This window comes from Chlamydotis macqueenii, chromosome 13, assembly GCF_036417535.1.
Source record: "Chlamydotis macqueenii isolate bChlMac1 chromosome 13, bChlMac1.mat, whole genome shotgun sequence".
Taxonomy (NCBI): domain Eukaryota; kingdom Metazoa; phylum Chordata; class Aves; order Otidiformes; family Otididae; genus Chlamydotis; species Chlamydotis macqueenii.
In genome coordinates, this window is record NC_141568.1 from 21,457,893 (window position 1) to 21,483,825 (window position 25,933).

The window sequence follows — 25,933 nt, forward strand, 5'->3', positions numbered from 1 at the left end:
GGAGGCCGGTGTCTGTCCCGTGCGGGGCCGCGGCCTGCTGGCGCGCGCCGCACGGCGGACGAGGAGCGCTGCCGCCCGCCCGTGACAAAGATGGCGGCGGGGCGGCGCTGCCCGCCTCCCGGAGCGGGGCGGGGCGGTGCCCCCGCCGCCTGTCGCGGGCCGATGACGTCGGCGGGCGGTGCGGAGGGAGCCCGGGGATTCCCCGTGTTGTTGTGCTGGGGCCCGGCGGGATGGGCGGCCGGGGCGCGGGGCGGCGCGGGCGGCGCTGATGGCGGCTCGCCGGGCAGCCCGCGGCTCCGAGCCGGGGCCGGATGAGTTCACCGTCCCGGCGGAGAAGAGCCGCCTCCTGGAAGGGAACCGGGGCCGCATCGAGGGCTTGTTCGAGGTGCGGCTGGCCGTGCTGGGGGGGCAGGGGGACTGGCTGCCCGCCGCCCCGCCGCCGGGCCCGCCGCCCGCCGCCGCCCGCATCTGGGTGCAGCTGGCGGGCGGCGGGAGGGCCGTGCGCAGCGCCAAGGTACGGGGCCGGGGGGGGGCCGGGGCGGGCGGAGCGGGGCCCCTCCGGGCCGCGGGCCGCTGCGGGCGGGTGGGGGGAAGAAGAAGGGGTGGGGAAAGAAGGTGAGTGCTCGAGGAGGAAACCGAAACCGTCCCGCCTTGGCAAACAGGTGCGTGCCAGGTGCCGGGCTGTCTCCGGGCCTCGGCGCTGAGAGCGGGGGAGCGGCCTGCGGGCCCGAGCCCCGCGCCATTAGAACGCATCCCTCTCCTTTTTCTTCCCGAGCCGAAGAAATTCCTCGGAGTCGGTCGGGTGTTGCCCTGTTTCACCGTTGTTTTACAGGCTTAACTCACTCCGCGGCGCCCAGGGGTTCGTTGGGGAAGCTCGCCCTGACAGCGAGCATGTGTCATGCATAAGACTTACACAGAAAATCCTATGAATGTTGAAGTTTTTTAATTATTTGACTCTGAAATTGACTCTAAGCCAATTTGCTTGTATGCTTGGGCTCCGAGACTCCAGAAAGTGTTACAGGTAGCATATTCTTCTCCAGGCAGCTGCAGTGCAACTTTCTTTTTTTTTCCAGAAAGTTGAAGCCTGAAACAAACAGAACAAGATTTCTGTTTTTCTCCTGGCTGCTTTTCCTAATAACATACAAAATGTTTCCTACCCAAAATACCTTAACAAGTATGGGGGAGTTGACTTCCCCGCACATGTAGAGCAGTTTTCAGACCCTATCGGGATGGATTATTGACTAAAAAATATGAACCATTGCACATCTTTTTTGTCTCCCTTTAAGAAGTTTTGTGATGGCAATTTGTGTTTTAATTCGTTGGTCACAGGCAATGTATTAATTCCTCAGTGCTGCTTAGTAAACATTAAAAAAAAAGTTAACAGATTTTGAAGATCTTTTTTTTTTCTAATTACGTCATTGTCCTGTTGCTCTGCAAAAGCAGTCATATGATGACTAAGGCATGAAAAGTAATCCTGTGGATTTTGTTGCAGAAGCAGTTTGAGCTAATATGGTTTTGAAGCAGCCTGCCTTGATACTTGTGGTGATGTAACTCAGGAGGTGACAGGAAGCAGCGATATGTTATTCATTACCTTGTACTGGTTTTCAGTTCCATCTAAAAGAGAAGTTTAATTTCTGAGAGTAAAGATAGATAATAAAATTTGGTGTATTTGGGAGTCTACAAATACAATGACTGGAAGTTGGAAACGGGTTTTGCTACGTTACAGAATTTTAAGCACAGAAAGAGAGAGTTTGGGGAAAAATAGCGCGACCTGAAGGAAGAAGTAGTATCCTGTATTGACAGAGTTCTGAACTGTGATACATTTAAAACAAGATAGTGTAGTGAATTTACCTATAGTAACTTCTAGGTGGCAGAAATAGCAATGAGATTTAAATCTGTTTAAAACCTGAACTTCCAGAAGACAGAATTAGCTGGAGCCTGAAGTTTTCTCAGTCATTTGTCAGTATTTTCTGCTTTTTCAAAATACTGAGTTTCAAAGCCTTATGTGGAAAGCTGGCTTACTGCTGAGCTTTTGGGGTGTGATTTTCTTTGGTGTTATATACCCGTTGTCATTAGCTACTCTGGCAGTTGTAGATTTAAAATACAGATGGTTTATTTCATTAATATGGGAACCTGTCAGAGCCCAGACAGGGCTTTTGTCACTTGCCTGGTTTTAGTATAAGGGCTTTTTTCTATAGGGCATCTTTTAATGGATATGACTGTGGCTACTAGTTATGTTGTGCCATGCTGCAGGATGAATGCCCTTGATTCGTGAGCCGTAAGTATAGAATAAATAACACGTAATAACTACTTTAAAATGTAGGATAGCTACTGCTGCGATAAGCCTTTGGAAATTTTCTTTAGAAACTGTTGGTAGAAGTTCAGTTTCGTGGACTAGGTAGAGTTCTCTAGGGCAAGGCATTTTTTTCGTGAAGCGTATGCTGTCCCGCAAAGAATGGGAATGGGAAAATAAACTTTATTTTGACATGTCTTTTAAACTGTTTGAGCTACAATTTAAATACTCTGTTACTATCAGCCTCAAGTATTTTTTTTTTTTATAAACAGTAGGCTATAAAAGAAAGTTTGCCTTCTATAAGATCTATTTTAAAATAATTTCGGGTATCTGTATCTTATCTCTGTTATCCGATTTACTGGCAGTATTTACTTTCTCACGCTTCTTATGCTAAGTTGGCTTTATTTTCTAGTGTACTTGTCCATTACTGACCTAACCAAAACTATAATTTTCTATATTGACTTTTGACAAATATTGACCCTGTTATCTTTTTTCTCCTTCTAGGAGTATATTAAGGGACTCTGTGAACCTGAACTAGAAGAGAAGCAGTACTACCCAAAGGACATGCACTGCATCTTTGTTGGTGCACAGAGCCTGTTTCTCAACAGTCTTATTCAGGATACGTGTGCTGATATAACAGTGCTGGAAATAGGATTGCTCAGTATTAAGGGGGGTGCAGAAGCTGTGGTTATGGCTCAAAGTCATGTTCAGCAGCTTGTGAAGCTTTTTGAGAATAACGAAAGCTTATCAAGTGACAATGAATCGGAGATTAAAAAGCAATTCAGACAATTTGTGGAAGCACATGCAGATAAATATACAATGGATTTACTGATTTTGCCTAGTTCACTAAAAAGAGAACTCCTGGCTCTCACACAAACTGAATGTTGTGAAGCGGAGAGCGATATCATAGATCTTACAGGGTCTGAAAGCCCAACAGAGATTTTACAGGAGAAAGCCTCCGTAGTAATTGCGGCAAACAGAGATGGAAGGGCACATGGTGAGGAAGCAAGAAACAACGCTGGGACGCCTGTAACTGAGCTTACAAAGCAAATGGACACTGTGTTTTCTGATGCTCCCGAAACAAGTTTTGTTCCGATAAATACTGTGCCTCTGTTAGAGGCAGTGGTGTCTAAAGAAAGGCAGTCATGTAAAAGAAGATCTTCTGAAGAGGAGGAAAGGCTCCCTAAAAAGCAGTTTTCTTTGGAAAATGATCAGGAAGTGAAATCTGCCTCACGCAGTAATCCTTCAGACAAGGATGCTGTTATTGATCTGCTCTCGGATAGCTGCAGTGATTCAGATTATCCCAGTTACTGCCTTAAGGAAGGTGATGATATCAGTGAGGAAGCTGAATATAAGATTCTCGTGAACTTTTTCAGAACAATGGGATATTCCCAAAATATTGTAGAAAAAGTTATTGGTATCCTAGGACAATCTGTGGAACCATTAACGTTGCTAGAAGAAATTGAAAAGGAGAATTTAAAATTTCAAAAAGAACAGGAACAGTCACCTCAAAAGCCTAGAACTATCAATCCTTTAGGAAGTAATGCAAATAATTCACAAAAGCTAGAAGACAAAGGCATATCTAGGAATAAAAGTCCACTTAAATCCAGTCATACTTCAAAGGAGACAAAAAATGAATATCACAAAATGAGAGATTCACCAAGCGTGCAAGTTGATGCAGAAGATAAAATGCGTATGTCGGTATGCAAACCTGCTTCTCCTTCCAGTAAAAATTCAGCTATATGCTGTAAGCAAAGAGACATTTCTTGCCCTGGTAAGAATCACAGCTCAAGGTCAAGCGATATAGAAACTGATGGTGGTGTAACTTTCAGTGCTGTACAAGCTGGAGCTCTAAAAGATGTTGATTTTGTAGCCAGAGGAAGCTCGGATGTGCAGCATGTCTCAACTAAGACTAAAACTGCAGTTCAGCAAAAATCTGCAGGGCCCTCAACTGTACAGAACAGTCATCCTGGTTTTGGGGACCAATTAGCGCACTGCAGCTCCTCTTCTCGAGTGAGGTCTTTCAACCAACACCCTTCCCAGATGTCAAATTCTGAAAATCCTGTCCCAGACCAGGTGTTGTCTTCACAAATGTGTCCTTCAGATCTTGATAGAGAGACAGTGGGACCACATAGACATCATCCTGATCCTTCAGTTACTGGAGTTCAAAGATTTTTGGAGTCTCTGAAAAAGCCATACAGACTGGAGTTGAAAAATGAACCTGGGAAACCATATTTAAAACATATCATTATTGATGGAAGCAATGTTGCCATTTCGTAAGTATTGTTCTTCTTGGCCATCCATCTCTTCATTAAAAGCACAATGGACTTCCAAATGAAATAGGGCCTAAGAGGTTGCTGTGGCACGTGTCAGGTTTTTGCTAGCACGCTTTTTGGTGACCAGCAGTCCATGTACACAGCAAGGTTTTTCAGCTGCTGGTAATGGCTGCATTGCTAAGTTATGGTAAGGCTTTTGATAATGAAAAAATTGCATGAGATTAACAGTAACCGTTTTAATTTCCAATGCGTAGCAGTTTTGATAGTTTTTATTCTTTGTTTAGTAACAGCACTCATTTGTATGACTGACTTGTTTGGAGCTATTACTGTTTTTTTGAGATATTGTGCATAGCAGGAAATTCAGAAGTCTTTAGCAGGTGCACTACATGACATGTACTTCAGTACACAAATCCAGCCAGAACAGTGTGGTTGTGGGATGTTCTCTCATGAAACAGTTCATGTAGGATTTACTTTTGGTTTTAAAAAAATTACATAAACTGAAGTTGAACAAATGCGATGACTAGTTAAAGTAGAATAAGGAAAATACTCGGTTTTGACTTAAAAATTGGTTGGTAATTGCAATAGTCTGGAAAATATTTTCTGTGAAGACTTTTAAGACTTAGCTTTCCTGCTCTGGTAGAAATTGTGAATTTGTAAATACAGACACACCTCAGATTTATGAAGCCCAAATACTAAAATAATCAGGAAAAAAAATTGAACAGAATGGGCACCGAAAACTAGAACTAGATATATGTTAGAGGTAAGTGAGATTTTGATGTTTCAAAATGAGAAGTGAATTACTTCTAGAGCATTTCTTACTAGGCGGTGGTCATGTCTGAAGCCTAATTTGTGCCATTCCAGAGCAACGTACTTGGAGTTGTCAGTGCTCCTGCTCCGTGTAACACTTCAGTCAGAAGTCATTTTAGTGAGCTCTGCTCTGTTGCAAGCAACTTTATGCGTGAAACTTAATTTGCTTTGCACACTCCTAACAAAAAGTTGAGTTACCATCAACTTAAGAGTAAAGTGTTTTGATTTCTTTTTTACTTTTGCTCTTAGCATCTTGTAACTTTGAAGTGGAGGTTCTTATACAGTAGTAACGTATTTGTCCTTTAACATTACCCATCAGTGCTGGAGTCCTGTGACTTTTGCAAATGTAGGCGTGCTACAAAAATATTCCATCCCCCTCCTTAAAACTTGCAGAGTAGGAAACTGCGTGTATGTGCACACACACCTCACCTCTTGTTCCTCCTGAAAGAATGTATGCAAACAATAGCAGACAATTAAAGGGCTGGTAGATAACTTTAACAGATTGGCTGACAAGGCACCGTGCAAACAAACCCTGTGAAATGGGCACAGCTAATGCTCAAAAGATCAAGAAATCCCTTTCGTTGACTGTGATGCAGGGATTTTCCATTATTGTAAATATTTTTTAATTCCTTGTTTCCCTGCAGTGTTTCTATTGTAAACAACTTTGAAGGGCATAGCCAATTAAAATTTTCATTATTTTATTTTCTTTTTTTAAAAAGTTTATTATAACTAACTGGAATAGCAAAAATCAGTTAGAACCTATATCTCTTTAAAATTTTGTGCTTCACTTGGTTCATTTTAACATTTATCTCATCAAAACTGTCCTTGAATTGCTTGTTGTTCTCTAGTCAGGAAGAGACGTGGATTGTTTGTTTTTATACCAAGAAATTCTGGCAAGCAAGCATGTCAAAATGTTTTGTGAGTGTTTGCTATGGGGCTTTTTTGTAGTTTTGGAATATTAAAGTGAGCAATGACAAATGCCGTAATTCTTCTTCTTAATGAGGAGGTGGTAGTTCTTAAGAAGAAGCTGACTGACTGTTCTCCTGCTCCCCTCGTCAATGTGACAATAAGAGTAAACTAGCCATGAAAACTTGCTCTTTACGATTTTTTTGGTGCATTCAGAGTTCCTCTGCTGAACATGCATAAACCCTTCCAAGTACAGAAATTAGTTTTCATTCTGAAACCATGCTGGCGGAACCAAAATGGAGTACTTTAAGCAAAACAGTAGCAATTCTGAGAAAGATCATCCGTATCCCCAAAGTGGGAAAACGTTAGGTTGTTCAAGTGTTTCTTAAACAATTCTAAAATATGGATTTTAATCTTGGTGATTGGAAATCCTGAAGAGCCTCATGTCAGCTGTATTATCTTGTACTTAGTTGTAACTAATTTTTGAATAGGATATTTTCTAACAATAGGCCAGAGTACTACCAGTGATCCCGTGAATTCTGTGGGATGCTCTTAGGCTGAGAAAAACGCATCTGACTGGTTAAGGTACATGTAGCGTATGTCACCTACTTCCAGCTATTAGGTGGAAGAGGCTTCCCAAAAGAATGGATTTAAATGCTGTTTAAAGGAAGAAAATACATTTTCCAGGAAAAAAAATATATAATGTTATGTACCGTAAGAAAATAATGTCAAAGTCTGTCCTAAAATGAATTTAATGTTTCAGACAGTTGACAGCTGGTACAGTTTCCCAGAAGTAACTATGTGAACACAGACCTGCACACGAATGTGCGCACAGTTGTGTTAATGAGAGGAAAAAATGGATGCGTGCTGCTGGTTTCACAGAGACAGATAAAGATGCTCTTAGACACTGTTCTTCCGTGGTTATGAAAGTTCTACTGTAGCTCCTAAACATTTCACCAGAATTCATGGAATAGCAAAACTTCCTCAATTTATTGATAATAAATACCTCTAGCTCCCTTTTCTCTGTATGAATTTTGCTTGAGAACAGGAATAATAAATGGTGTGGTTATTTTTGGAAGTGCTAGTAGAACTGTTAATGTTATTTTAGCAAATTGGGGGAGTTGCTTCTTCCCTTTATGTACAGCCCTAGCCTGATGATCTCTATTTTGACACCTTGCTATTTGCTGATTATTTATGATGTTGTGATATAACAGATGATACTTTGAAATTCCTAGATGTATAGTTCGCTCAGAAATATTTCTGCTGATGTTTTAAACTTAATGAATATGAAAATATATCTCACTTTTCCTGTTTCTTTAGCAGGCCTCATGTATCAGCACATGTTCCTGCTAGATGACTGTTTTTCCCCATTCCGAACAAAATGTATGTTTTTGAAGATGATTAGCTTCAAATGCAGTTTAAGGACCAAGGACCTAGTCATACAGAAATGCTCGCAGTTAGTCCAGAAAGCCTCTGTAGCACAGAGGAAGCATCGAAAGTAAATCTAAGTAACTTCTGTTCGTGAGAAAGAATGTTGGAAGGTTTCTTATCACCTTTCCTACCAAGTGATCATTAATTGAAGAAGGTGATGATCATTCTTACAAATTGATTTCCCCAGCTTAAAGAGCCCAGAGCTAGTCCCTTATGACTGGCAACAGGAAAACTTTTCAGGTCAATCACTGGAGAATTAATTGCATTAATAGATTAAGATTTTCTGGTATTTTATAGTCATGCTAACTTTATAGGGGAAGCCTGACATGGTCCGTAACTCCTGACACTGCTTTAACTTAAGTACAGTGTTTTGTACAGTAAATAGGTTTTAAAGCACACTTACTTCCTCCTTGTTCAGATCTGTTCTTTAGAAAATAGTGACGTCAAAATGCAAGTCACAACTGAGTCATAAGCTACCTTGAACTTTTTAAAATGATTTCCCAAACATGTACTAGTGGAAGAGAAATGCAAATTGTTGGGGTCATGTAGAAAATAACAAATATGTCACATCCTTTTCTTTTTTTTTTTTTTTTTAATATGGAGAGGTATTTTTTCGTCTGCGTATTTCGTCTATGGGGTTTTGTATCTTTGGGTTTGTTAAGAACAACCAAATACATCTGAAACCACTGAATTCAAAGATGGTGGATAAACATCTGCTTATCTCTGTGATGGCTGCAAGGCTACTATAGGCAGTAGTCTCCTAACTTTTTGGATTGAGCACCCCTGTCAGCTAAAAAGAATGTTTGTGCATGCGCACCCAGTATATGTGTACTTATCTACTATATTTGTGCATTCCTGAAGTTCGGGTGCTTCCTTCACGCACTCCAGCATGCACACACCCCCCGTCAGAGTAAGGCGCAGTAGCTGGGTACCGTTGCCCTGCGGTCCCTGAATCTGGTTGTGTCACGCCTGCCGCCCGCTGCTCAGGCAAGTGAAAACTGGGCTTAGGAACAGCGAAGGACAGGGAGCTGCCTCGACATGGCAGAACCACTGAGATACGCGTCCTACTAAATATCGGCTGCGTGAGGGCCTGGTGGTGTTGTAACGTAGGTATTCTGCAGCTTCCTTCTGGCTAAATAAAGCCCCATTATGTTCTTAATCTTAGAAAGTGAAAAATTGTTTTCAATTTTGCTTGGAATTGTCTTCAGTTTTACTTCTCAGTACCTTGAGGTTGTGGACATCTGCTTCCATGCCTGAGTTGGGTTTTGGGTTGCTGACCCCTGAATGTTACGTGGCGTGGGGAAGGAGTGTATTAATCATTGCCCACATGGAAGACTGCAGGAAGCTGAAGAATTTTTCCTCTTGACATGTGCAGCCCAGTAAAAGCAGCGCATTGATAACTAATGCTAGCCGTACTGCCGGTGTGCCTGTTGCATGAGAGAAAGCCCAGAGTTTACTCTAACTGCTAACAGGTATTATTTAAAATTGCCTGGTTTTGTGTGCTGAAAACAGGCCTTTCAGGGCTATCTGAAATATCCAGATAGTTGTCAGGTAATTTTAAATTACATTTCATTAAAAAGTGGAAGAAACTCAGAATGAAAGAATAATTGAATGGAACTATATCTTGCTGTAGTTGTTTGTAAATAATGATATGTACCTTCCTTAATTTAATTACAAAACCAAAGGGAAAATGTTATATGTCCTGGAAAGCAACATGCTGTTTGCTGCTTTATGCTGCTTGTGATCACCTCTGTTTACGTTAAGAAATACCTTTGTAGAGTCTTCCACAGTTTTTTAGAGACCTGGGACAGCCAAAGCTGGTATTTACAAAGGCAGCTGGGGAACAGATGCTGTCTTTGAGATCTTGAAAAGAGCGCCTTGCTGTGGTAACTTGCTGATGTTTACCTAGCTCAAATAAGGCATTTCATATTTCTGTTTATCTAGTAGTGACATATTTATTCATGTTATAGCTCACCTTAGTTCTACATGATATTTGATAAATATATTGCTTCAGTTTGCCTGCTTTTTTTTTTTTTTTTCAAGTTGCTGCAGAGCAGGAGTTCGTGATCATACAGGACAAGTCAAAAGCTGCTGTTCTAGGCTTCAAAACATTTGAAAAACAGAGTACCCTGTGTAGTTCAGCAGGTTTAAAGCTCTAAAATGGGAGAATGGACAAGTAGAGATGTCGTAATTTTCAACATGGAGACCTCTGTGTCTCTGGAAGTCCAGAGGAGAGGCATTGGTCCAGTGAAAGCGTTTATCGGAGTTCCCCGGTTTATTGAACAGCATACCTAACTTAGAGTGGGGGGTGGTGACTGCCTTTTAAGTTAGAAGGTTTATGAGAGGTAACTCTTCTGTGACAATAGCATTCCTTTATTTGACTGATCTTGATGTTAAGAATACTTACTTTTACTAGGGCAAATGTGGCATAGGATTTTGTTTCTCCAGAAACTCTCTTGATAAGTCAGATTTTTTTGCCTTTTATAGTTCAGATGTAGCTTACTCATTTTTCTGCCCTTCTGCATAAAACATTCCTCTCCAAATTCAGAGAACCTGAATAGATTTATATTTTGATACGTTTACTTTAAAATTAGTTTAGAAAATTGGGAAAGGATACCAGAATGCTACTAAAGGCTGAGTTTCGCTATAAGATATTTCCATGGAGATGTTTTAAAGAACTCTCTCTTCAGAAGATCTCCTGGTAGGATAAACGAGGGTTTTACAGATAAGATTCTCTTAAAAACTTAATGGGGCCTACTGTTAGGCTTATGGTATGCAACTGCACGTTAACTGGGAGACTGGTTTGAAGTAAGAGTGCCATTTGATCACTTGTTGTTGTGAGAAGCACGTTGTAGTGAGTTCACATCTAACTCAAAACAGAATATGTACTGCTTTGTACGAAGTGCTTTGCATGTTCATGCCATCAGTTCTGCACCAGTGTGTCGTTTCTACCTAGGTATATCTTTGTTTTGTCTGCATGTTGCCTCCAGTCTATGAACGTGGCAGGGGAAAAGTTTCTGAATGAAAACTGGATTTAGCCTTATGTAAAGTGCTAGTAGGTGTTTTGTAGGAATTTATTCCAGAGATGTTTTTGATTCTGTCTTCTGTGCTTTATTTTAAGATTCTTCTTTCTTTATTTTCCTGAAGCTCTGTTCCCAGAATCTGGTTAGACAGCTAATTACTAAAGGAGGACTTCCTGCCATTTGTTAAATAGGTGTACAGATAGGATCACTGAGATAATTCAGACTGAGAGGGACCGCACAAGGTCATCAGCTCCAGTCTCTTTATCATTCGTATTAGGCAGTTACTGATTTTTTTTCTGGAAAGTTTCTTAACTGACTTGCAAAACCAGGTAGTGAACACCTTATATTTTCAAATGCCACTAAAATACAGTGTTATGAAAATCTTTCGTCAAAGAAATGTCGTTATTTTGCATCGAAACAGATGCTCAGATTGTTGAAATGAAGGGAGAGGAGGCCTTAGTAGCTTAGACTCAGACGTAATCCTTGGGAACCGGTTGAACCAAAGGTGGTGTGTTTTGTAGTGGGACATCATTTGGAACTACTACAATAGTGCATTATGATCATTTAAATCTGTAATCAGTAGATTTTGTAAAGCATCCCTATTGGCCTGTTCTTAAAAGCAAACCCACTTCTAATTACTCAAATATCATTGTGCCCACACAACTGAAAAGAGACTGAGCTGTAACGTTGCAAAGTGACATTTCTATCCTCTTTTGCTGAAGATCTCTTTCCGTTTATAGGATTCCTCATCTGTAACATCCACCTACCTTTTAGCTGGGTGAGGCTGTAAGTGTAAGTTCCAGCTTCACTTTGCAAGGTTTTGTTCCATTTTCTTTGTAATTATAGTAGTAAAAGTCTAGTGAATTTGATGTCCCTTCTCTTTCTTCCACCCCCAGTCATGGTCTAAGGAAATTCTTCTCCTGTCGAGGAATTGCAATAGCTGTTGACTACTTTTGGAAACGTGGCCACAGAAATATTACCGTATTCGTTCCACAGTGGAGAACAAGACGTGATCCTTACATTACAGGTGAGGGAAATAGTTTCCTAATGTTTGCTTTATTAATCTACATTTTAACTGTGGTTTTTGTATACTTCTGTGAAGAATGAGTGGAGAAGGAATACTTCATAAAATGTTAAGCATGAGCAGTCTGCTCAGCCTGAGTAACGGGATTCCATATACAGTGTGAGATACTCTGAAATGCTGCTCAGGTGAACTGGTGTGCCGTAAGCGCAGGCTGGTTTGTCTGTTTGTTGTTTGCTCTGTAATTTCTAGTTGCAACCTCTTCCTCCTGATCTTCATAATATTAGCAATTCTTCAGCTGTCAACATGTCATTTCTGTAGATTAGTAGGTACAAAAATAGCCCATCTTCTCTGCTAATTATATCTCAGACTAATCGCCAAATCAATAAATAGCCTAGAAGAAAGCTTTTGTTTTTAAGAACAGTTGTTTCATGTTTTAACAGAGCAGGATTTCTTAACACAGCTCCAGGATGTTGGAATATTGTCTTTAACCCCTGCAAGGATGGTTTTAGGAGCAAGAATTGCTGCTCATGACGACAGGTACGGAATATGCATAGTTATGCAGTCTTTTTAAACATCTGACTAATGGTTGTAAAAGCTTAATACTTCATGCGCAGTTGTATTAGCTAGTTTTTCAACTTGTCTAGACAGAGAGCTATGCATCCCACTTAAGACTGAGCTCTACATCTGTTACCTTATTTTACTGTGCTAAGAAACATTTTTATATGTAATTCACTAATAATGTTTTACACATTGTTTTCAGAAATTCATGGAGAATGGCAATTTTTCATGGAAATTTTATTAAAAAAAAAAAGCTAATCCATTTTAAATGTCATCACTTGCGTTGAGGAAGAAATTAGTCTTCTAGTAATGTTTTTCTGCTTTCCTGATCACCAGTCTATCCCTCAATTGTCTTTTATGTTTTGGGAGCACTAGCATAAATCAGCTACTGAACGGAACTGTTTTGTTCTGTTTTTTTTCTGGATGCCGTTGTGGCATACAGCCATAGATGTCTATTTGGAGCAGTGTATTTGTAACCATGTGTAGGGCAGTAAATTTCCAAGTTAATTTGAGCACCAAAGTTCAGCTTCAAAACGTCAGGATCGTCTTTCAGTGAACAAGATAACAGTAAGCTTCAGGTTTTCTGTGGGGTGTTCGGGGGCTTTCCTAGTGCTTATGTTGCTATTGTCAAATTTTCCCAGTCTTGAGACACAGCTAGAGGTGCGTGCTGCTTAAGTTTTTTTTTTTTTTCCCCACAAACAGCTTTCCTAATGCTGAGTGGGTGAGTAGTTTGCAGCTTTGAAATTGTGTTCTACAGCTAGCTACAGTTTGCTGGATTTTGGTTTCTTCCTTACTACTAATAATCATTCATACCTTATATTTCTGACTACAAAATTGTCAGGTTTTGGCATCATGGGCATGCCCATTTTTGTTAGTTTGCACAGTCGTGTACCTGATTGCGAAACTTGATACACAAAAGACAGATAGAGTGCACTTAATTTATCTTCCTTGTTAAAATAGAGCAACTCTGATCTCTTAATAGTCTTGTGGCAAAAAAAAATGTACAAGGCAGCCACGCTGGAGTTGTTTACTGGAGTTGTTGTTGTATTATATGCACCCAACATTTCATACAAAATGCTATCCAGGTGCAGTATTCACAGTTGACATTACTGTGGAAATAAGTTGTGCACTTTCATCAAAAATGTACACTTTTCTTTAAAAGAGCACCACCATTCTCTCTTTGCTAAAATAGTTTCAAATGGCAAAAAGCTTATTTTCGGACAGGTAAAAAAAATCATGGGTTTTTCTTAATAAATCAGTGGTTATCTTTTGTCACAATTTATTTAACAACAAAATGGTAGCAGCACTCTGTTACCAAGTGTTGACAGAGCAAACAGCTAACACTGTCTTGCAGAACTTGGGCGTTAATGCTGAGCAAAAAAGTATATGGAAATAATTTGTGTTGGAATGTGTAATAAATGCTGTACTCCTTTTTAAAGCAAACCATTTACATCTAGAAATATTTCAGAATCTGGTAATCCCGTGGGGCTTGGGGGGTTTTGCTCAAGGTGGGTTTTTATGGTGTTCGGGTTTTTGTTGTTTTGTTTTTTTTTTTTTTAATGGAAGAAAAGCCTCCCGTGAAGACTCTGCTGCACTAAATAAATGCATGCTACCTAAAATGATGTTTAAACGATTTATGGTGGGTCAAAACAGTAATTTCCTAGTAATCGAAGTGCTTGTTTTCATGCAAATAGGTTAATCTTGGATGGTGAAATGTTTAGTTTCCTAGATATTTGGACAATTTGCAGAATATCTTAACGGTCTGTGAAATCAATTTTACAGGTTTTTATTACACCTTGCTGATAGAACCGGAGGTGTTATTGTGACTAATGACAACTTCAGAGAATTTGTGACAGAATCACGTGCTTGGAGAGAAATTATTCAAAAAAGGTAATTACTCCATTTCTACAAAACTTCTCAGTTTCTGTGAAAGCTTAAAAGGATGTCTGTCCTTACAGTTGTAGACACCTTACCTTCATGTGGGATTTATTTATTTTTATTTAAGCTATCATGCAGTTCTGGTAGAGCCCAGCAAAGTACTGTGTGTGTTTAACCACTTTGATTCGTGGCTGTAATTGCGTGTTGAATAGTCTAATATCCCTACTGTTTGTCTGTTCTCTAATGTGTGTTTGTTAATTGCTCTCATCAATAGGAGCTTGGTGTGGCGGCCAAGCGATGTCACTTCTGAAGCTCGTTGTTAGACCCTGTTAGAGTGTGCGCTTGGTGGTCCATTCTCACAGGCGTTCTTGTTCTACATTTCATTTCTTCGAGGAGACATGATAGCTGATGGAGACATACAGTGTCACTTCTAAGGTTTCAGAATCACTCACTCTTTGCTGTAGTGCAACAAATCACCATAGCTAAACAAAATAATGAACACTTGCAATATATCCCTGTAGCCATTTCCCTGCAATTGTTAAGTGTCCTTTGGGTTTAGACTAGTTCACTTAGCTGTCAAATAGCCCTGCTTCAGCTTGTGGATACTCTGTGAATTATAGTTTTTTCTGTGCAACTGGTTTATTTTTTTTTGTTTGGTGTTTTGTTTTGTTCCCCTCCAGTTAAATCAGGTCTATTTACTACTAAGGTATGATCTTCTGTTGCCCAAAATTCTCACTAATCCCTCAGAGTCTCCCTGACATCTTCTGAGGGTACATCTGCTGCAGGAAGGATACTGGGGTACTGTATCAGGCTAAATGAATAAATAATGGAAAATTGTCTTGGGTTCTCACAATAGAGCTCGGAGAATACGGCATTGATGTTGGCTAATCATGTAGGTATTTACACTGTGTCTTGAGTGAATTCTACTCAAATCAGGTTCTGTTCTCCTACAGAACTTCAGCAAGAATACTTGGCATGTCATTCTCAGTCTGTGGTTTTTTAAGAGCTTGTGCTAACATCTGCTATTAGTTTTACTTCTGGGGAATTTCCACTATACCAAATTCTCTCCTCAGATAAAACATTAGTTAAACTGGATTCCTTCAGTGCAGATTTCCCTGTGTCCCAAAATGATTCCAGAAAAAAAAAAAAGCTTCTTTCTGTCTTAACTATGAACAGCTAATGCTATGTTTGCTAGTTGTGTGGCTTTCTGATAGCACATGCATTTTACCTACGTGGTTGAAGATCCTTATAAGGAGGGGGAGTTTGAACAACCAGAAAATCTTCTGTAATCACCTGAAAATTCCACTGTGGTCTCTTTGCAAAATTTTGCAGTCATCCAACACTTGTCCAAAAAAAAAAAATCTCAGTGTTCTGCAATGTAATGGGAAGAGTTCACATGAGCTCCCATTAAATTATTTTGACAGTGAATGCTGGTTGTATCTTAAATGAGCTACTAGTTAAGCTTCAGTGACTCCTGATGTGGTGTGAAGTGTCTGCTCTAAGGCAACTTGTCCTGTGCTGCGGAGGTGAAGGGCAGCAAGGGTGTAATACATCGTTAGTAAATAGTATTGAAAGAACTCTCTTGCAGGTTGCTCCAGTACACTTTTGCTGGTGACATATTTATGGTTCCTGATGATCCTTTGGGAAGAAATGGACCTAGATTAGATGACTTCCTTCGAAGTGAAGGCTGTTCTAGGTATAAGCACTGTTTTCACTTTTGTTTGAGACAGTTACAATTTCACCTTTGAAATAAACTGTTTTCCTGGTTCACTTGAGCACTTTAGATCTATACAGTAAAACCAAGTGAGAACACTGTAGGATGTAGTAGCTTAACAAAAACATGTTTTTCCTGTTACTTCAGTCTGTTCAGAAACTGCTGGTGACCTTTGCATCTAATCAAGATCTCTCTCAGTACTACGATAAGTAAGACAATAACTTCCTCCGAGATTTCACTGTGGTGGCTTTCATACAAAGGTCGTCCAACCTCTTTTAAAAAGCACAAAGCTGCCAATGTTTTGGGTATGTGGTAGCCTGGTATCCTGTTAATTACAGTGATGATATTCAAAACACCTTGCTTGATCACTTATTCATGGTGGGACAGTAGGTGCTACAGAAGAAACACTCTACACTTACACTCTTTGTCACGGGAGAGGCATTTCGCTTCACACTTGAGGATACTGTACTGTTGTTAAAACTATTTTTGAGAGGCATTGCTATTAAATGCATTTGTACTTGATTCATAATTTTAAATATTAAGCATATTGTTCCTTTAAGATCATTGTGTTTTTAAAATGTGCATATATTCAAAGTACAAATTTGCTTTGCATTACCTGTCAAGACTTGAGAATGGGTTTGCTCTTTTGCACAAGAAAGTAAGCTGCTCTTTGCTGTTCTTTCACCAGCTTAGGAATTATAAATGCTAGTGATAGTGAGGAGCATTGAGAGAGCTTTTAGAAACAAATGAGGTAATTAAAAATCAGCAATGCAAAAGGCAAGCTGTACGTCAGGATTAATACAAAGAATAAGCAGGAATCTCAGCTGTTGGAAACAACTGAGGAGGGTGATGCAGGTATGTACCAGCAGGTCACAGGTTGATTTGAAAATAAGTATGGAAATAAGTCAACATGAAAAAAGCAAGTGCAGTTCTAGAACTCCGATAGGAAACGCTAAGAAGTACTCAAACTCTAGTATCAAACCCTTACAAGATGTCATTTAGAACACTGTGCTTTAGTCACTCGTGTCTGAGAAAAATGAAGACGGATTGTTCTGAGGGGTGACTGGTGATTGTACAAATTGAATGGTTTCCTGTCTGTGAAGTTGGAACTGGAACTAGGCTTTGGGGGTGTGGGGTGGGGTTTTTTAAGACAGAGACAAGGTGCCAGTGTGAAGAGTTAATTTTGTTCCTCCTCTGAGACTTTTCTGCTTGAGTTAAATGACACAGTATAAATAGCACCAGGAATAAGATCAGAAACTAGATGGATGTTGAGCAATTAGAGAACCTTTCCATGCTGAGTAGTGGGAGGTGTCGTAACCTAAACGCTTATAAAGTAGAGCTCTATAATTTAGATACTGTTTCCTGTGGTAGTAGGAAGCTGTACTGTAACATGAATTCCAGCTCACATTTCTGTGTAATCTGGTGGCATCTGAAGTAGACTTGGCCCTAAATTTTGTAGTGCTAGCAGTTTAGAGTAGCCACAACTTTTCAAAGTCTGAAATGACATCTCAATAATTAAGGAAGAATATTCACATCCTGAAATAGCTGACAAACTTCACTGCCCCGTTAAGGATATCATATGGGGCAAACAGGGCCTTGATCTACATGTGAGCACAGCTCACAGTCATGAGCAAAGGTAGATGAGTAGTCTTGTGGAGCACCTGGAAGCCCCTTTGGTCTGTCAGTATTTTCACATGTTCTGAGCTGGTGTACGTGTGTTCAATGTATCGTTTTATCCCTTTAGCTCAGTAGGACTGATGTTGGTACTTCCATAAAATAAGCTTTGACTGGTGCTGTGTTCTGCCAAGTACTCGCAGCGTATTGGAACTAGCCCTAGATAATGCTAGTTAATGTTGGTAGTCCTGCCAGATTCAAATTGAAAACTGTTACACTTACTGTTTTGTTTCACTTTGGAAAAAATGCTTATCATTTGATTCCAGTCAGTAACTAGCTGAGCAGCAGTGAAGTATAGGAGTTGTATGCATTTTTCTTTTCTGTGTTTGTACAGAGACAGCTAGCATCTCTTTTACCTTAGGTTAATCAGAATTTTTCTTTTGTCCTGTAGAGATATCTGGTCAGGACAAAAGACTTCACAGAGCAGTGGACACTATTCTTCTGAGACACCTTTCTTCGTACCAGTCCCCAAACCAACCAGCAGCAGTCGACAGCCTAAAAACAGAGTACATGGTGATCGTTCATCAACGTGGCTTCCGCTGGAAACAAACATACAGGCTTGTCTAGCAAATCCACCACAGAGATCTGCCTCAGAAACAGTACAGCTAAGAGAAGCCCTGATTAAAATTTTTCCTGATTATGAGCAAAGACAGAAGATTGATCAAATACTAGTTGATCATCCATTCATGAGAGATCTTAATGCACTGTCTGCCATGGTGCTTGACTGAATATTATACAACTCATCTGACGAACTTTGAGTATCAATGTGAAGAAAAATGTTGCTCTATTGCTTTGTGAATATTCAGAACCTAATTTTATTTGTATAAACAAAGATATTTTTGTGTATGTTCTGTTGCTGTAGATGCCAGTTTTTGGTAAATTAAAAACTGCTCCTACTACAGATTTGTAGTAATATTTTCTATGAAAAAACCCAAATCTTCTGCTTCACTTGAATCGCTTATTAAAGCGGTAGCAGTTCTGAAGAAGTGTTATCACTTAAGATAGTGTGTTAGCAGTTTTTTAAAACCCCTTCCCTTAAAAGGGGAAAAATCATGCCAGAGGCTTAAAAGTGATGCTTACAGCTTCCGATATTTTTTTCTGGATGTACACATAACATACTATAACATAAGCCGCGCACCTGTCCCATACCGTTGTTGGTGTTTGTATCTAGAGTATAGATACTCTTCAAAAACCTACTCTCCGCTAGTACCTCCTTCACTTATGAAGTTTGAAATATTTCTCCATGGAAAGAAAACAGACCCTTTTAATATTTTCAGATAATTCTTCCTAGTGTATATTTGAACCTGCTTTCCTTAAGCCTGCATTGTGGATTTTGGAAATAGGCTGTACTGCTAAGGGCCTATGGACAGCCCTGTCTGGGAGCAGGGGATGCTCGGTGTGTTGTTGAAGTCCTGTCACAAGGTGGCATTATGCATCTGCTGGGTTCGAATGATCGACAGGAAGGCTGCTGACATGTTCGGAAGTGCTCGTTCTTATATACCGAAAGATTCAACGGAACAGTAACTGTAAGAGTTCTACGGACAAAACTGTATATTACATTAATAACTTACAGATACCAACCAGCCTTCTGATATTATGGGCAGCTAAGAAGCTTTGTGGGGGCTCTGAGCAGCCTGATCTGGTTGGGGATGTCCCTGCTCCTTGCAGGGGCATTGGACTAGATGACCTTTGAAGGTCCCTTCCAACCCTAACCATTCTGTGGTTCTGTGATTGTATATATGGCTAAAATCTAATATCCATGGAATGAAAACCAAGAAAATCCATTTGCCTATTCATCCAGGTTGAGAAATACAATGCTAGAGTAGTCAGGAGAGGGAAAGTTTCAATTAGAAGGTGTAAATTCACAACTCTCATTAATAAAAGATATTTGCAATGCTTTAAAACATCTGTGATACCTGTGTTGGTTTTTAAATTGGAAATTCTTTTGACCATCAGAATAATTTTAGTATCTTTAACAATCAGTGTTGTTACCTGTTTGTCTTTGCCCTGCCTGTTCTCAGTCTGAATGCCGTGAGAAGTTATTACCAGAATGTGATACTGTTTCTGTAGAAATGGTGTGCTGTCTTGTGCAGCTAATACACTGCAGTCAACAGTCAGCTTCACCCCTTTAAATCTGTTCTGGGATCTGTCCCAAAAGTAAGGTCAAAAACCCCTGTTATACCTTCCTTTTAACCAATTTCTGGTGCCAAGTTTTCACATTAGTAAAATGAAATTAGACTGTAAAGAAATTGTGGGCTACAGAGCCCGTGTTAAATTTCTGGCGTACTGAGCATTACCCTGAAGCTTAAGAATAGTGGCTTGCTCCCCAGTAGGAGCTCCCTGGGTTCTGAAAGAGCTCTTTGCTTAAATGCAAGAGAGCTGAAACATATCAAGGAAACGATGGTACTGGAAGTCTGTCGTCTTGCATGGCCCTTTCAAATGTATTGTGAAGTCAGAAACAGAAGGCGAAGTCTTACTCTTCCCTCAGCAGGAGCAAACTGGAAGATGATTGCATCAAGAGCAAAAGAAAAGTATTACGAACAGTTAGTACAGCACCTCAAAAATACAAGTGAGGATGATTAAAGGTTTTGAATATGATTCTACATCCAAATTGACAAATATTGGGGTTTTTTTCAGCACATTCTGACCAGCACGTTTGCCAAAAAGCAAAGAAGCTTACCCTTTGATTGCAATGTGATTACCAAGTTCTGTCCCCATAAAAACAGGTTTCTAAAGCTTGTTGTCACTCACAGGAGTTGGCATCATCTCAGTAAGTACTAAGGGAATAAATTATGGCCAGTGAAGGGCTTTTTTTTTTAACAGGGATAGGATCCCAATGAGGGCAGTGGTAGTGAATTGGAATGAGACAAAAGCAGCGTGGCCAGAAGGTCAAGGGAGGGGCTTCTGCCCGTCTTCTCTGTTCTGGTGAGACCCAACCTGCAGTGCTGCATCCAGCTCTGGAGCCTCCATCATAAGAAGGACATGGACCAGTTGGAGTGAGTTGAGGAGGCCGCAAAGATGATCGGAGGGCTGGAGCACCTCTCCTATGAGGCCAGGCTGAGAGAGCTGGGGCTGTTCAGCCTGGAGAAGAGGAGGCTCCGGGGAGACCTTATAGCGGTCTTCCAGTGCCTCAAGGGGGCCTACAGGAAAGATGGGGAGAGACTCTTCAGCAGGGCCTGTTGTGACAGGACAAGGGGCAATGGTTTCAGAATAGAGGGAGGCAGATTTAGATTGGATATTAGGAAGAAATTTTTTATGCTGAGGGTGGTGGAACACTGTCCCATGTTGCCCAGAGAGGTGGTGGATGCCCCATCCCTGGAATCGTTCAAGGCCAGGCTGGATGAGGCTCTGAGCAACCCAATCTGGTTGGACATGTCCCTGCTCCTTGCACGGGGGTTGGACTGGATGGGCTTTGAAGGTCCCTTCCCACTCAAACCAGTCTGTGACTCTATGAAACTTTCGGGTCAGCTTCTTAATTCCTAATAAGCTCTTCTAGAGGCAATCAGGAGAATCAAGGAATTCAGCCAAGAGCAATACAAACTATTCCATACCTCCTTTGCATATTTGTATACTCAAAACTAAAACTGTGCAGACGTGCAGATAAAGGAACAGGGGTTTGTTTTCATTTGTTTGTCACAAGGAAGAAACTGGAGTGTGACACAGCAGGGGCAGGGGGAGCGAAGTACCGTGTTGATTACTGTCTAGTGCGGGGGACGTGGTGCAGTATGTCAACCTGCACTTGCTGCCGGTGGATTAGGGAGCTGTACTAATGCTGCTAAGTGCTGATGCGCTGCTCGCTGCTGTGCTAAAAATCCAATTTGAAAGGAATTAAAGAGGAATGTAGCATCAAGCGTTCGGCAGAGTAGTGGCTGATGACTTTTGCGTGACATAAGAAGCCTAGCTGGGAATAGTACCTATTCAAAACCTGTCATCTTACCGCTTTTTCCCAGACAGAGGTCAGACTTGACACATTGATTGATGTTGATGGCAGAAGCTTACTGCTGGACATTAAAGCAAGCAGTTGCAACTAAAGTTCACGTAAAATAATACCAAGTGAAGCCAAAGGTTCGTTGTTTTCTTTTTTTTTCTTTTTTTTTTTTTTCAGGTTGTATTATCCCTTCAGCTTTGAGTTTTATGCACTGCATCTCTGTTAACAAGGAAGATGACGAACATAACCAGTATGGTCTGCATTTTCCCTGAGGGAAAGGGATGGAGCTGTTGCAATGCTGTGCCATATGATGGAGAAACACCCAGGGTGGCACCTCGACTGCACTTTGAACAAAACCATCAGTGTCTTTCAGTTTTGTTTTGCATGTTCTTAGTTCCTATTAGCCTACTTACCGTAAGTCTGTCTGTTCATAAAATCCATAAACAGCACTGCATGAAACACGGCAACCTAGAAAGCTTACCTGGACCCAACAGAACACCTTTTTTGTTTGTATAATTTTTTTAAATGGCAAAGAAAATATGCTGGGGTTTTTTTTATCCAAGAAAGCTGGTCCGTGATTCTCCTTTATCAGCTGTACAAAGTGCTCAGAGTGGAATGAGCAGAGGCAGAGGTCAAGTCTAAGTCCGAATGTAACCAGCATGTACCTGATCCCTAGAATAAATCAATCTTCTGTGAGATGGTACATATTGCTAATATAGCTTTCAGTTTATTGGTATTTCTCCTGAAATAGAAAGATAAAGGAATATTTCTTTGATCTTGCTCAGAATTTTTCTGTTGTCTAGGACAAGATATCCCTGGAAACATTCCAGGCCAGGTTGGATGAAGCTCTGAGCAACCTGATCTGGTTGGAGATGTCCCTGCTCCTTGCAGGGGGTTTGGGCTGGGTGGGCTTTGAAGGTCCCTTCCCACCCAAACCATTCTATGGTTCTATATTCATAACTCCAGGTAGATACAACTACTTTTACCTGAACAAACAGCCCCGTTTACCTGTGATAGTAAAAAAGTGCCAAGACCCAGCAATAAGCAACAGAAAACCCCAAATCCTGGATATATGTATGGTGTCCTAGCTCCGTTCTAAAACAATAAAATATAATCACCTGAGTGCATTCAAGCAGTTGTGTGGTAAAAGTATGTAACCGCGGTTTCGTTCTGCTGTGATTGTTGTGCAGCAGACCGTGCAGTTCAGGTACCCAAGGCGCTCTGGATTTGTTGGTTTGGGACCAGCAGGATCCAGCTCTAAGCAATGGTCTTAGCTTAGAGATCTCTAAGATCTCTACTCTGCTTCCTGATTGCTCCCAGTCCCAGAGAGCCCATGGGTCAGATACGTTATTGGGTTCTGTGCTGGCAAAAGAAGCGTACAGTGAGTGACGTGGTTTTGCAAGCAAATCCTGCGCTGGTGGTGAGCTGAACTTGTCATTCCTGCTGGACCTGAGCTAACACCATGAAGTGTCTTCATCCTGTGTTTCCCAGCGTGTCCCATAATGCGGTATTTGGGCCTTCTCTTCCTACCAGTGTCAATGCCGTATGTGTTCCAGGCACCTTTCTCATCATCTTGGAAGACAGAGTTCTCTGAACCTAAGAGAAAAAGCACATCAGTTTAAACACAGGAAATACACTGTTTATTTATTGCAAAATACTGTTTCCTAATGCTAACTTGTACGAAGAAAGAAAAATACAAAAAAATTGTCCAAATAGTGTGATATGTGGCAAAGCTGTTCTTCGCTGAAAAAAAGTTAAGATGAAAATCTTACTATGAGTAGGTAAAAATCTCCAGGAAGAGACTGTTAACAGAACCAAACATGGTTTTTCTGCACGATCTCACGGGAGTGTTACTAGGTCTGCTCACAAGTTTGCCAAGGACAGTAGAGCGCCGACCGGGGGCAGGGAACCCGCAGGGTGTACGGCAAGTGCCCACCTGTCCTTTCGGCCTATGGTAAAATACTAATTGTTTAATTATAAGCTAACCATATAATTGTAAATTGCCTTTTGTTTAACACAGAGAATGAGCACAAAGAGGGTCAATTGGCAGCGTGAATATTACTAAATAATTCCCATTCTTTTTATAGCCAGATCTGAGACAATGCTTAGATGTTAATGGGTGGAAAACATGGAGAAAAAGGCCTTTGACATGAGGACCTACAGAATTGCCAAGGAGTGTATCCAAAGAGTGTCTTTTTTCTTACCAACCTACATATTACAAGCAGATGGCCAGCAAATCATTCGTGTTTTTCAAACGGAGACACTGAGGCACAAGAACGAACCAACTTGCCTAAAACTGCTCAGTACAGTGCATGGAAGCGGTGACCAAGCTCCTAAGCTTCACCACAGCAACGAGCTCCTTGGTTAAATCCCTCCTCATCCCACCATGACTTCTGTCCTGCCAAGGCAAATGTCCGGGGCTGACGTGAAGATTTTTCTCAGCTGCCTCCAGCACCATCCACCCTGCAACCAGCGCCACCACTGCCCCGCTGCTGTGGACAAGGAGGCCTCTGCGGGCTCCATCTTGTTCCACCTCAGGTGAGCTGCGGCAGGAAGCGAGGGGGAAGTGTAAGCGCTGCTGCGTCTGTAGTGAAGGAGATGGGCCTCTGTCTCTTTACCTCCACATACAGCAAGGCTTCTGTTCACGTGAATTGGTTTGCTGCACCTGATAGCAGGGATTTTGGGGGTTGGTTTTTCTTGTCCTGAATGACAGAGCTGCACGTGAAAAATGTGAAGTATTATCTTCTGCCAAAATAAATATTCATGCTTGGACTTTATCAGGAATAGATGAATCACTTCAAAGTCACACAAGTACTTAATCAAGCGAAGGCAGAACCCAAGTGTGATTTTGGGCTTTGTGTGTTTGTTCTTGGTTTTGAAGGGAAGTGGCGTTCTCTCCGCGCTCGGTCTGATTTTAGCCGTAGGCTCCCTGACGCTGCCCAGCGCCTGCATGCAGGTGTGAACATGCCTCTTGAAGAATTTGTTGTCTTTCAGTTACGTGTATCCCGGTTACGTACACGTTCATGTTTTAGGTGCTAGGGTGAGACTATACCTATGTTGTAATCTTTATTTCTTTATCTAACGCCTGTTCCTAAAGCACGCTTTGTGCTACTCAACCCTTGGTTGCTGAGAGGACGCAACCAGAAGCAGTGTTCTGAGTGGAAAATGACAGGGACCGTTCTGTACGAGGGAGTGATGCGGCACAGCCCCCTTCCTCGCCGTGACATCTTACGGAACTTGTGTCTCCAGGACAAAGTCCCAAGACTTGGACTGTGATTCCTGAGTACAAGATTTTTGTGATAACTTCAAGAGTTTATTGCTGACAAGAGGTTTTCTTCTCTAAGTTTTAAGACAGGTGTTACGTAATGTAAATAATTTTATTCTGGTTGTAGATAAGAAAAGCGACAAATGAGTGTCGAGTGCAGGTGCTGCTGGTTTTCCTTTGCTCTTTCTGTGCCATGTTAGGGGAGTTTGTGTTTTGGAAGAGCATTTCTGAACTGCCTTTTGCAACGGCAGAGAAAGTTCCATGAAAGATGGTGACTCACACAGCGTCTTTCTAATCCTGACAGCGTTTCCTTCTGTTTCGCAAGCTTGCAGGCTGTGTTTGATAGGAATGCCTTTCTGGCTGGAATTTTGTTGTAGCTGCATCCAATGCTATTTTTAGATGTGGGTCTGATTTTATGGTCAGGATGGCTCTGTTTTACTGGGAGCTTGTAACTCTTCTATAATTCATGTATAGGGCCTGTTATTTTCATGAATACAGTTTAAATTAGTAATTACTTGGCAGATTCAAAGACAACCTAATCGGCCGTGTGAAGCAGTATAAACTGTGGGAGGGTATTCTGGTTTCAAAACAAGGTGTGTCTCTGGTACATCCCGTGTCCCTCCGATCCCAGAAACCGCAGGGCCTCACAGCAGAGCAGCTAATGGCGTTTGGAGCAGTTTTAGTGCCCCCAACTGCTCCTGCGTGTGCTCCATTCTGTACACGTGTTGGTGTGTCCAGCGGAAATACTACAGTGCTCCAGTAAAAGGGGTAGACAATTGATTACTTTAAAAAAAAAAACAGATGGATTTTAGATAAGTACATTTTTCACCTCTGTGTGTAAGCATTTATGTTCAGAATGTGGTTCCATTTTACTGTTAAAACCTTGCAACTGTGGAGGACAGACCAAGTTTTGCTGTCTGCCTTACGGCTAGCTAAATTCTGTAAGTTTGCATTCTATAATTTAAAATGGCTAATTCAAAGGAAGCATTTTTTAAGAGGAAACTGGTTTTGAATGCATTGGTTCCCCTTTTCAGTCTCCACTTGAGTACATTTTTAAATGTTTCAGGAATTGTACTTTCAGGAATTGTACTTTCAATGCACATAAGAGAACTAGAATATCAGATATTTTTAATAAAAAATGGAAACTATGCTCCAG

The 25,933-nt window shown here is 41.0% G+C and overlaps 1 protein-coding gene across 2 annotated transcripts; it reads left to right on the forward strand.

The window, feature by feature from the left end:
* The first annotated feature begins 245 nt into the window (after nucleotides 1-245).
* Nucleotides 246-18,485, forward strand: N4BP1 (NEDD4 binding protein 1). 2 transcript variants are annotated; one of them, XM_086757885.1, is made up of 7 exons: nucleotides 246-514; nucleotides 2,798-4,569; nucleotides 11,633-11,763; nucleotides 12,201-12,297; nucleotides 14,101-14,208; nucleotides 15,785-15,892; nucleotides 17,976-18,485. In XM_086757885.1, exons 1-7 carry the CDS (start codon nucleotides 269-271, stop codon nucleotides 18,310-18,312), a joined length of 2,799 nt encoding a protein of 932 aa, XP_086614011.1. In that variant the 5' UTR covers nucleotides 246-268; the 3' UTR covers nucleotides 18,313-18,485. The 2 variants fall into 2 exon arrangements, with proteins under 2 accessions (XP_086614011.1, XP_086614012.1); XM_086757886.1 differs by having other exon boundaries at nucleotides 254-385.
* Nucleotides 18,486-25,933: the final 7,448 nt, after the last annotated feature.